This window comes from Macaca thibetana, chromosome 12 (assembly GCF_024542745.1).
Source record: "Macaca thibetana thibetana isolate TM-01 chromosome 12, ASM2454274v1, whole genome shotgun sequence".
Classification (NCBI taxonomy): Eukaryota; Metazoa; Chordata; class Mammalia; order Primates; family Cercopithecidae; genus Macaca; species Macaca thibetana.
Window position 1 is genome coordinate 71,193,417 of NC_065589.1, and position 12,205 is coordinate 71,205,621.

At 35.6% G+C, this 12,205-nt stretch overlaps 1 protein-coding gene across 9 annotated transcripts in view; it reads right to left on the bottom strand.

Annotated features, from left to right (window-relative positions):
* Positions 1 to 12,205, bottom strand: part of DYNC1I2 (dynein cytoplasmic 1 intermediate chain 2) — a 176,991-nt gene that overhangs the window by 13,499 nt on the left and 151,287 nt on the right. For all 9 annotated transcript variants that reach the window (XM_050751335.1, XM_050751342.1, XM_050751341.1 and 6 more), the window contains 8 exons: positions 9,199 to 9,294; positions 8,823 to 8,985; positions 8,612 to 8,711; positions 7,989 to 8,114; positions 6,949 to 7,095; positions 6,485 to 6,598; positions 6,049 to 6,182; positions 5,049 to 5,193 (listed from right to left, as the gene is read on the bottom strand). In XM_050751335.1, the coding sequence (XP_050607292.1) occupies positions 5,049 to 5,193; positions 6,049 to 6,182; positions 6,485 to 6,598; positions 6,949 to 7,095; positions 7,989 to 8,114; positions 8,612 to 8,711; positions 8,823 to 8,985; positions 9,199 to 9,294 (1,025 nt within the window). The remainder of the gene's footprint in view (positions 1 to 5,048; positions 5,194 to 6,048; positions 6,183 to 6,484; positions 6,599 to 6,948; positions 7,096 to 7,988; positions 8,115 to 8,611; positions 8,712 to 8,822; positions 8,986 to 9,198; positions 9,295 to 12,205) is intronic.

Here is a 12,205-nt window from a genome sequence, read left to right on the forward strand (position 1 = left end):
GAGGCATGTATCACAATTGAATGAATAAATGAGTCTTCTATATAAGGCTCAAGGAAGGAAGCAATGCCTAGCCTAATTAGCAAAGAAAGAGATATGCCCACTTGTCATTCTTATTCAGAAGGCACTTCTATGTTGAAACACATTAAAATACAAGACTAAAAATATCAACCACCCCTCAACTAGCTGTGTAGTACCACAAAAGCAAGTATCAATCAGTCTGCTATCACAAGATAAATTGTTCTTGATTAGTCAAGATGAACTCCTTACTTTCAAATCCTATTGTTAATGTATATAAGGATGGAAGCCTCAAATTTAAAGCCAAAGGATGCTGGCAAACTGACACCCTGAGATAGTAAGAAATAGATAAAAGATTTTCACATACAGACTGAGAACAGAATAGGGAACCCAGAAATAAGACCGCACACCTACAATCATCATCTTTGACAAACCTGACAAAAAACAAGCAATGGGGAATGGATTCCCTGTTTAATAATAGTGCTGGGAGAACTGGCTAGCCATATGCAGAAAACTGAAACTGGACCCCTTCCTTATATCTTACACAAAAATTAACTCAAGATAGACTAAAGGCTTAAATGTAAAACCCCAAACTACAAAAAACCTGGAAGAAAACCTAGACAATACCATTCAGTACATAGCCATGGGCAAAATTTTCATGATGAAGATGGCCAAAGCAATTGCAACAAAAGCAAAAATTGACAAATGGGATCTAATTACAGAGCTTCTACACAGCAAAAAACAAAAACAAAAAAAACCCTGAAAAACAAAAAAACTATCAAGTAAACAGACAATTTACAGAATAGGAGAAAAATTCTGCAACCTATGCATCTGACCAAGGTCTAATATCCAGCATCTATAAGGAACTTAAACAAATTTACAAGAAAACAACCCCATTAGAAAGGGCAAAGGACATGAACAGACATTTCTCAAAAGAAGACATACAAGTGGCCAACAATCATATCAAAAAAAGCTCAACATCACTGATCATTAGAGAAATGCAAATCAAAACCACAATGAGATACCATCTCACACCAGGCAGAATGGCTATTATTAAAAAGTGAAAAAAAAAAAAAAAAAAAAAAAAAAAAAAGCTGACAGGGTTGTGGAGACAAAGGAACGTTTTTATACTGTTGGTGGGAGTATAAATTAGTTCAACCATTATGGAAGACAGTGTGGTGATTCCTCAAAGACCTAGAGACAGAAATACCTTTTGACCTAGCAATCCCATGACTGGGTATATACCCAAAGGAATATCAATCACTCTGTCATAGAGACATTAGCAAAGACATGGAATCAACCTAAATGCCAATTAATGGTAGATGGCATAAAGAAAATGTGGTACATATACACCATAGAATACTATGCAGCCATAAAAAGGAATGAGATCATGTCCTATGTGGGGACACTGATGAAGCTGGAGGCCATTATCCTTAGGAAACCAATGCAGGAACAGAAAACCAAATACCACATGTTCTCACTTATAAATGGGAGCTAAACAACAAACATACACACAGACACATAGAGGAGAACAACTCACACTGGGGCCTATCGGAGGGTGAGGGTGGGAGGAGGGAGAGGCTGAAGGAAAATAACTACTGGATACCAGGCTTAATACCTGGGTGACACAATAATCTATATGACAAATCCACACATCCTTTACATGTACCCTTGAATGTAAAATGAAAGTTAAAAAAAAAAAGATTACTTTCAATTACTGAAAAGGAAGTTGGCTAACAATCTAACAAAAATGTGTCTCCTGTGACTATACATGGGACTACTAAGATGAAAGTGCATCTAAAAATCTAGCAACTTACATGGCTGTATGAAGCCTTTGGAGAAATAGTTGGCTTCATCTCGCCAATTCTGCATCTTGCTTTGGTTTTATAGGTTTATCTGAAATACTTAGAACCAGAAGCATTTGCGATTTTGGACTTTTTCAGATTTTAGAATACAGGAAGTCCTCACTTAACATCATTTATAGGTTCTTGGAAACTGTGATGTTAAGCAAAACAACATAAAACAAAACCAGTTGTACCACAGGCTAATTGATATAAACAAGAGTTAAGTCCCTATGGCATTTATCTGGTCACAAAAAATCACCAAATTTCTAAATAGTGACCCTAAACACTTCAAATATTAAACATTGAAATAAAATGTGAGCTACACATAAATCCAGAAAGATTATCATTACTTTTTCAGGTGGAGTTTTGCTCGTCACCCAGGCTGGAGTGCAATGGTGCGATCTCGGCTCACTGCAACCTCCTCCTCCTGGGTTCAAGTGATTCTCCTGCCTCAGCCTCCTGAGTAGCTGGGATCACAGGTGCCCGCTACCATGCCCAGCTCATTTTTGTATTTTCAGTAGAGATGCGGTTTCACCATGTTGGCCAGGCTGGTCTCAAACTCCTGACCTCAGGTGATCCACCCGCCTCGGCCTCCCAAAGTGCTGGGATTACATGGTCACATTTCAGAAAGATTAATAAAAACAAGATAATTATTAACCCAATTTTTGGTGAACCAGTGAATGATGGTGGTAGTAGAGGTAGTAGGTTAAATCAAGGAACAAATGTTTTGCAAAGTGAAAATTGTAAGGAGCACACCCTATCACCAGGCAGTTCTACAACAATGACAAAGACAGCAGGTTCGCTGAGCGGTTTCACACTGCATCCTTTAACTGCCGTGCCTTTGTATGATTACTATGTATCTTACAAATTTTTATTTTATGACAATTTGTATTCATTCATTCACTCATTTTCCAACCTGCTTTTTGCAGTTCAAGGTCACAGCTGGTCAGAGCACAAGACAGGAACCCACCAGGGACAGGATGCTATTCTATCACAGGGCACACTCAGACACACGCACACTCATTCAGACTGGGACAATTTAGACACGCCAGTTGAGCAATCCTCCCACCTCAGTCTCCTAAGTAACTAGGACCACAGGTGCACACCACCATGCATGGCTAATTTTTAAATATTTTGTAAACGTGGGGTCTCCTTGTGTTACCCAGAGTGGTCTTGAACTCCTGGGCTCAAGTAATCCTTCTGCCTCGGCCTCCCAAAGCGCTGGGATTACAAAGAGCCACTGAGCCCGGCCAGTGTTTTTTCTTGTCAATTTTATGACAAAACACACTATTTGATGACCTGCTGTTTTTGTGTCATACTTATGGTTATACATCTCTAATCCAAAAATCCAAAATCCAAAATGCTCCAATGAGTGTTTCCTTTGAGTGTCACATCTGCGCTCAAAGAGTTTTGAATTCTGGAGCATTACAGATTAGGAATGCTCAACCTATGCTAGCTAGATTATGCGTTTCTTTGCTTGTGAGCTTTGAGAATCTTCTTCTACCTTTTCCCACTGTATAAATTTCATTAAAAGAACAAAAATTCAAGAACAATTCAAGAAAGGAAAGAGACGACTTATTAAATGTATTCAGGCTCTGTCTGATCCCCATTAAGAGGTAAAAGAGACACTAAACATCGGTAAGTGCCTATTATTTGCTGGACACTGTGTTAAGCATCTCTGTCTCCTTTATTAGAGTTAAGGTAAACACTATTTTTATATCTGCTAATGATAAACCCGAAAATGCTCAATTTTAAAAGGTGAGCTTTTAGAGGCAAAGTTTTCTAACCCATTTCATTATTAGACAGAAAGGAGGCATCAAGAAAGGACAAGAATGAATAATGAGTTCATCCCAGACTTCTAAGGCCAACACTTGATAAATAATTAGGAGTTCACTAAAATAGTGAAGAACATCTCTTACATTAGGTTTTCTCACAGAAACTGAAGAACCAAAGATCTCTAAACTTTGTCTCATGATGGATTATTTAAAAAGTCAATATTTAGGATAAGGCAGATGGAAACAGAAAAAAAAAAACACCTTAGAATTTAATTTAAATAGAATCTGATGCTTAGTATGCATTTTCCCAACAATAATGTAATACCACAGAAAAACTAGACAGCAAAGTTAAGGCACTTTCATTATAAAATGAGATTAAATGAAACTATAAGTCTATCACAGGAGGTAATGTTGCCTACTTGGGTTTGTCTTGAGACTTTTTTTTTTTTTTTTTGAGACAGAGTCTCGCTCTGTCGCCCGGGCTGGAGTGCAGTGGCCGGATCTCAGCTCACTGCAAGCTCCGCCTCCCGGGTTCACGCCATTCTCCTGCCTCAGCCTCCGGAGTAGCTGGGACTACAGGCGCCCACCACCGCGCCCGGCTAATTTTTTGTATTTTTTAGTAGAGACGGGGTTTCACCGTGTTAACCAGGATGGTCTCGATCTCCTGACCTCGTGATCCGCCCGTCTCGGCCTCCCAAAGTGCTGGGATTACAGGCTTGAGCCACCGCGCCCGGCCGTCTTGAGACTTTTTAACAGGTAAGACAATGTCACATTTATCTGGAATTACTGAAGGATCAGGAATCATTTTATCACATAAATGGGTTTTTTAAATACTGAAGTTTATTAAAATCAAAATAAATGATTTAAATGGCTTATCATAGAATAACAAAAAATATATGCATCCATGCTGTTACACAATGCTTTCCTAAGGATTCCAGTTTACTACATACAGCCATATTATACACGACTTAATTATAAATCACTTTCTCTCTCTCTTTTCCCTATTTCTCATCAACTCTGTGAACCACTGTAGTTACGAATAAGCTGTTAAAAACTCTCCAAAGGGCAAATGCATAGCTTTTGTGCTGAGCTGAATGACAACTATATGAGGTGCTATGCGAGATACTCAGGGCTTTTTCCCCAATGCAGTTCAGGGTAAACAGTTCTGTATTCAAAAAGACTGAAGTGGTGGGAAGACTGGTCTTTGATTCTGTGTAGGGTCACCATACTTGTTAGCATACTTTTATAAAAACTACATCTAGTAGTTCACTCATGCTCTGTGTAACTTCTTAGCAGGTTTCATCTATTAGTAAACAATTGTGATTTAAAAGGTTTTCATCATTCCTGTGTAGTATCAGATCACCACCTTGTGTCAGAAACCTGAGCAAATAGCAGACATCTATATTTTAGATACCTTAGTTGTCCAAAGCTTTACTGTCCAGTCAAATGATGAAGTGACAAAAAGATGTGAGAAGTCTACTGCTCCAACAGCTGCATGACAATGGATGCCAGTGATTGGTCCTTGATGCCCTTCAAACATCTCACTGATTCCAGCTTTGCTAATTTCATAAAAGTGAAAATGTTAGCGAAGTCTCCTATAAGTAGACCAAATACACACACTTTTTATTATAGGTTTATATATCAGGCCTTCACTTAATTTTGACAGACTTAACTCTGCGCTCATAACTTATCAGAATTAACCTTGTTGAGTGTTATTCCATCCACATTTAGTAATACTACAAAAGCAGTAAGTACCTTTGGAACTGTAAACATCATGCTGTTGACAACAGACCTCAAAAGTCCAGTATCTGAAATGGTGTAATAGAAACAAAGATACACTACATTTAAGAGAGACAATCAGGGCTACTTTTAAATCAAAAGCTTTGAAGTGAAGGTGATCTATATTTGAGATGAAATCTGGGCAATTTTTTTTTTAAAGGAAGCAATAAGGTACAGCTAGACGATTTCAAAACAGACAGAATGGAAGGAGAAATATTACTCAGTTTAAAATATGTATGACATTACTGTACAATTATCAGGAGACTGAACTAATGCTGAAAGTCCAACTACATCAAAATAGGAAACAGCTGAAAATCTCATTTATAAGTCTATAGGTCAATATTGGCATGTGTATATTGTATTTGTAACTACTGAATGTTCCTGCCTATCACTAACTTATGTGAGTACATGCACACACACAAAACCACAACCCACAAAATCTAGCACACATCATGAATCCCAAATTATCTTTTATACAAAAAGGTATTAAGTTTTAATTTTATGTGCCTGAACACAAAAAATCTGTCACAAATAACAAGTAGATCTATGACAGATTTCTACTTAAATAAGGCAATTTGTTTCAATAGGATTAAAGGAAGAATTTTAAATTATTGCAAATTCCAGTTTAGGTTTACCTGCCATGGCGGCATGCTGTGTACACAGAACCTTCTTCACTCCCAACAACAAAGTTGTTGACATCTCCAACAGGGAAGGACATAGATGTCACAGCTACTGCTTTTGACTGTTTATGAACCAACTCCATGCTATCCTACATAGAAAAACCTGAGAAAATTAGTTTGTAAACTTGCAATTTTAAATTTCTGTAGAAAAACTTCTAGTCTTTGATTGTAAACAATTCTTTTACTGTATTATTTACATAAATCTACCTCAATTAAATGAAGCAGGTTTCAAAGTAAAATATATACATAAAAAACTATATTAAACATGCTTCAGCTTATAAACTGTTGTAACACTACTATAAAACAGTTTATGAGAAACATAAGTTGAGGTATACACACATGTAAAACATAACATTTACCTCAAAATTTCAGTTTCCCAAGTATAACCCACCTGTGGATGGGAAAGCATGTCCAGACTCCATGAACAAATTTTTCCATCAGTAGAGATGCTAATCAGATTGTGAGCATTTTGTGTTCCAACAACATTCACACAATATACAGGGTGCTAGAGATATTAAAAAAAAAAGTTTTCAGGGATTATTTTACCAAAAAGCAAAACAAAATTTTTAGTCTAATTATAAGCATTCTGTTTATTATCAAGTCCCATAACTTGTGGGTATTCTTAATGTGAAGATTGCTATTAACAGAAGGTTGTCACAGAAGAGAGATGAGTTTCCAATAAATCTCCAAAAAAAAAAAAAAAAAGACGGCCTTCATTCTTGGTTGCTAAATGGTGAGGAATTCATACACCAAAGGAAGTGCATTCTGAGATGACTCTGATGGCCACTACACTAAGTATTATAGCTAAGGGTGAAGGAGCACAGAAGCCTAATGGAAATAACCTTATTTACTTACTGTGTGTGCAGCTGCTGACAGTGGAGTTCTTTGCACTGGAGTTCTTTTATTGCTACGGTTATCCCAAAGCACAATTTGGCCTGAATATGTACCACCAACAACAAGATTTGGATGAAATTTTGCAAATGTGGCAGACATCACAGCTGACTGCAAATAAGTAAGATTTTCATACTTGAGATTCAAATGAAAAAAGCCTGACAAGTTCTAAAAACCAATCTATTTCCGAAATATTTCTTTCTTCATTGTATGATATTAGAGGTTATAAAAAACTAACTAAATTAATTAAAAGTTTTCACTGTTTCAGAAATATAAAAATGTATCTTTAAGATATTCTTTGCTTAAAAGTCCAATGTAATGGCTGTTTACATAAGTAGGTTTAACCAATTTATCAAAGAAAGCAAAAAGTTATTTAACTATAGTATTAAAAAGATAACTAGCCCTGCATTAGCCTCTGAGACAGTAATCTAACAGTAGAGTACATGCTAGTTTGATTCAAGTAAGTGTTTACTCAAGATTATGACATTATTAAAATATTTTAACTTATGCAACCAGAAAAGGCTTGCAAATTCTAACCTTCTACTAAATCTACTTTAAAAATCTGCATCTGTTTTCTACTTCAACCATATGTTTCTACTTAAAACCATTTAGTTCCAATTCCTCAGGCCATGTATAAGTAATTCAGTGGGCCAACCATCTAATTGTATATTCACAAATAAGTTCCTGGGAAACTCCCTGTAGGAAAGACATTTTATAAAAGATTCCTTTTATACAGTCAATCACCATAAAAGAAAATCACAACTGCAAAGGACTTTAGGTGTGATTAAACATTATAAGAGATGTCAGAAAAGCTACAAAAGGCAGATCATGTTTAACTGAGAAGTCTTCAGTTTTCTGTTAACATCTGTTTGCAAATATGGAGTGGTTTAGTAAAATGCCAATCCAATGAAATCATTATGTTGACAAGAAAAGAAAAAAGGCACTTGTCTTAATTCATCAATGAATTCTTAAACTTGAGGAAGACTGTTAAAAGACCACCATACCTGGCAGTGAAACACATACTCTGGGGTAGTTTTTTTGTATTTCATATTCCATACAAGGGCCACACCATCAGGCTCATGAGGGGCATCTTCATTGTTATTATAGGAAGCCACAAGTAACTCCGGATACTGCTCAGAAGAATCAAGAGGAAAAGAAAGGCTATGCATTATAATAAGAACTGTTTTATATTCCTAGTCATTTGTCTTTATCAGATTATTATTCTGAAAATACAAAAACCTAACATTTCATCAAGAGAGACGTCTCTAGCGTTACGCTCACTGGGTCATTAGTACAATTTTAAATTAGAACAGTTAATTATTTTAAATGTTTTAATGTTAAAACATTTAATTAAAATATGTGTCCAAATTTTACACAAAGGATTTGGTGAGCAACTGAAATTAGTAAAACTGGCCTATAGCATCAAGTCCTGAATTTTAAAAATAAACAATGCTTCTAATCTTTCTTCTAAAGTACATAAGATGAGTATGTTAACATTAGAGCCATCATCCAATTAATTTTAAATAATACATATTGATTTATTACACAAAATTCCCATAATTAAAATAAAATGACCTAATTATAATTTTAAAAATGAGTTAAGAGCAGCCATTTTGTTGCATTTTACCTGAGATGACCAATCCAAACAACTAACAACCCGATGCTTCGACCAACGTTCGTCAAAAAATTGTCGATTTAATGACAGTTTAGCACCTGCTTGAATCTCTCTACAAAAAAAGACCAACCCCCACAAAAGATGGTGTTATAATTTTTATCACTCTTAATCTTAAAGTAATTTAACATTATTGAAGCTAAAGATCTTAGCAATTCAACATTACCCTTCTTTGTCTTCCAAATCTCTCCCACTGTAGTCAAAGAAGATGTTAATCTGCTCAGAAAGAGCTCTTTCTACAATTCTTGTAGAATGGTCAAAGAAACTTAAAAATTCCTCAGAGTGCAAGATTTGTTGCTTTTCTTCTTCAGTCAGCTCATGAGGGGGAGCTGGAAAATAAATAATTTTTTGAAGTATGATTTATGTCAGGCAAATCACATCAACTCACTATCACAGTATGGATCAATGAATGTTACACATTCTTTTTCAATCAGATTCACTTATTTGATTTACAGCATTTCATACTGCTTTAATACATAAGTAATAAAAGGAATCTTAACAGAAATCAACAAAATTTTTTAAAGTTTAATTCTTTAAGATACCTTTACTATCATTTTCCTCATCTTTCTTTAAAGTTTTTTCTTCTTCAGGTTCAATAGGTGGTTTAGGAGCCACTACATCATCATCTTCCTCTTCATCTGAAAAAAAAAAAAAAGAAGGATATAATAAATTATTTTAATGAAAATAGCTGGTAACTTTTGAGACAGTATTTCAGAAGGTATCACAACTCCCAAGATAAAAGCAAAACTAAACCACGGACAGGACAGAACAAGTACAAATAATAGGGATTTTTATCAACATAATCAAATAATTAAGTGGAACCTCTTGGTTTTTATACATACCTATGTGGTACCTCAGCAACAGCCACCCTAAATTCTGTAGCTACATAAACTGAAATAAGATATATAAGCAACTAGGATGAATTCCTCATGAAGTCTCTAAAAGCTTGCAAGCATTTATCATTCTAGACAGAACAACATGCAACTCCTGCATAGTTTTATATAGCATGCTGACACATTAATGCTGTAGAATGAGGAAAATCAAATGTCTAAAATAGCCTACAGGGCTGGCTGCTTACTTGTGATCTGAAACCATCAGTGTCTAATGGGTCTTCATATGGCATAAAGATGGCTTACATTAACTCTCAGGTTGCTATTTGAGAGGCAGATTTTGAAGATAATAGCTATAAGACCACATTTTCTATTCTGTCATTTTAAATGCAAGTCTCATCATCTATTGTTACATGATGTGGCAATAAGCACTTAAAATAATGTTTTCTTAATTTGAATAAAAGTATACATTGGGATAATATACACTGTTTATAAGACTTCTAAAAAATTACTAAATCTCTTACATCCCAAACCAGGAAGTAATTTAAAATCATTTATTTTAAAATGTTATAGAACACATAACCCTGCCTACCTTTTCTTTTGCTACACACTGAGATGGGTTTTTATGAAGAAAATGTTTATTTTTATTGCCTAAACACATGCGTTATTTGTCTATAAGGGAAAGGCAGCAGGCATCTGCAGCAGAGTGCAGCTCAAGTAATGAGAGCCTATTCAATAAGGGGACTTTACTTGTTATAGTCATTTCCCTGACTCATGTTCAAAATTATCTAAAACACACATACATACGACGTACACAAAAGAATGGTCAAGAATGGGAACCAGCTGCCAAGTCATGGTCCCAGCAGCCAGGCCAGCTGACTAGATAGCAACAACCAGATGGCACTGCTGGGATTGTGTCTTTCTGCTACAAGGTGGCAATGGGATGGCATAACATTCTTCTGCTTCACTGCTTCCAATCCTGTGTCTCTCCCCAATGGTGGGTCTGTGCAATTACCAGCACTCCAGGAGGCCTAAAGACAAGCCTTTACCCTGCAAACAAAATGCAGCTTGTAGGCCACACCAGCTGCCAAACCACACACATAGTGTTAGGTTTAGAGAGCTATGAAAATCTTTCTAACTCTATAGTATAAGCAATAAAAATATAACTGTACCTGTGGAAAGAAAGCTTTAAATGACACTGTATAATGCACACAATGATACAACCTCCAACTTAATCAAAATGATAATGACGTATGCCAATCCTACATTACTTGAAATTGAGCGATTTTTACGTTCTGACAAGTTTACAGAACTAGGATAAATGGCACGAGTGATTTCAATATATGCTCATACTTTTGAACCAAATGGTGAAGGTTAAAATTTTTCCTTTCAAGGGCCTCAATCAGCCACAAAGGAAAACAGTAATCACTGTCTTTTCAGCCAGCCCAACCACATTTGTCAGCCCTTTCTCCGTCAATGCAGCCAGAGCAATCAACCTGCCAAACATTCAGAATGGAAAAACAATCTGAAAATACAGGGTATAATGCACCTGCCAGTGAAAATGGCCATTTCAAGAAAAGCTAGTGATCTCAGTGACCCTGCTGAGGAGGCGGTGGTGCAAAGGGGAAAGAACACGTAAAAGAATTCTTAGTGATCGCCACTCTCTTGCACACTGACACTTCCTTACAAAGCATGCCAATTACAGCTTTTGTGCTACTTAAAAAAATGAAAAGCTTTTTGGGGCAAAATAATCACATAGAGAAACAGAAAGACACTACTCCTTTTTAGATGAATTCTCATATGCAACGAATTATTAATCTGAAAACAGTATAACTGGTAGCAATTCTATACTACATTACTCAAGCATTAGAATGAAATTCTTCCATAAAGTCACCTGCAGGTGTAATGTAATAAAATAATTTTATTACATTTAACTTACAAGTTGTCTTTTAGAATATAGGACATCTACTCCAACTAAAAATTCACTGTAAGAATATACATATATTCTCCACTTTCTGCTAACGCTACCAGTTACCCTAATCAAGTTTGTTTACTAGTAGGGTTCACTGTATGTAAATCCTAAAATCAAAGATAGGAATTTTGAATCACCCAGGACGGGTCATTCTTGAGCACTGTGAATTATAAATTACAGCCTCCTACCCACATCTTATTCTCCTCCTTCAACTTTGTTGTATTATACGGCCTCTAAGTACCATTTCCAATGACAGGTGTCAAATTCCTGTCATAATGCATATGGTCAGTACTTTAGTGCTAAGTGACCTCATAATTTACATATTTAACAGAAAAGATCTTGTTTATAGACACTCTTTTCCTTTTAAAATTTAAAATGCAGATGAAATATGTCAGACAGTGATCTATATCTGTGTACTATACAGCATGTGCCATGCCTGTTTGTCCATATAAATTATTTCAGTTGTAGCTGAATGATGAGTATCAACTATTTAAACACATGCTCTCAGGGTTTTATTTTAGAATTAAAGTACATACCCTCCCTTTCTACATGGATTAAAACCAGATTTTAAAACTATCATTGGTACTTAAGCTTCATAAAAATGATTAAATTTCAAGGAACATAAAAACAATGCTGTTCTTAAAAACTGTAAAATGCAATCTTTTTGCTGTAAGATTGATCTTAAATAATTATCAAATTTACTAAATATTTGACAAAAACGCTTAACATCAATAACATCAGATTAAA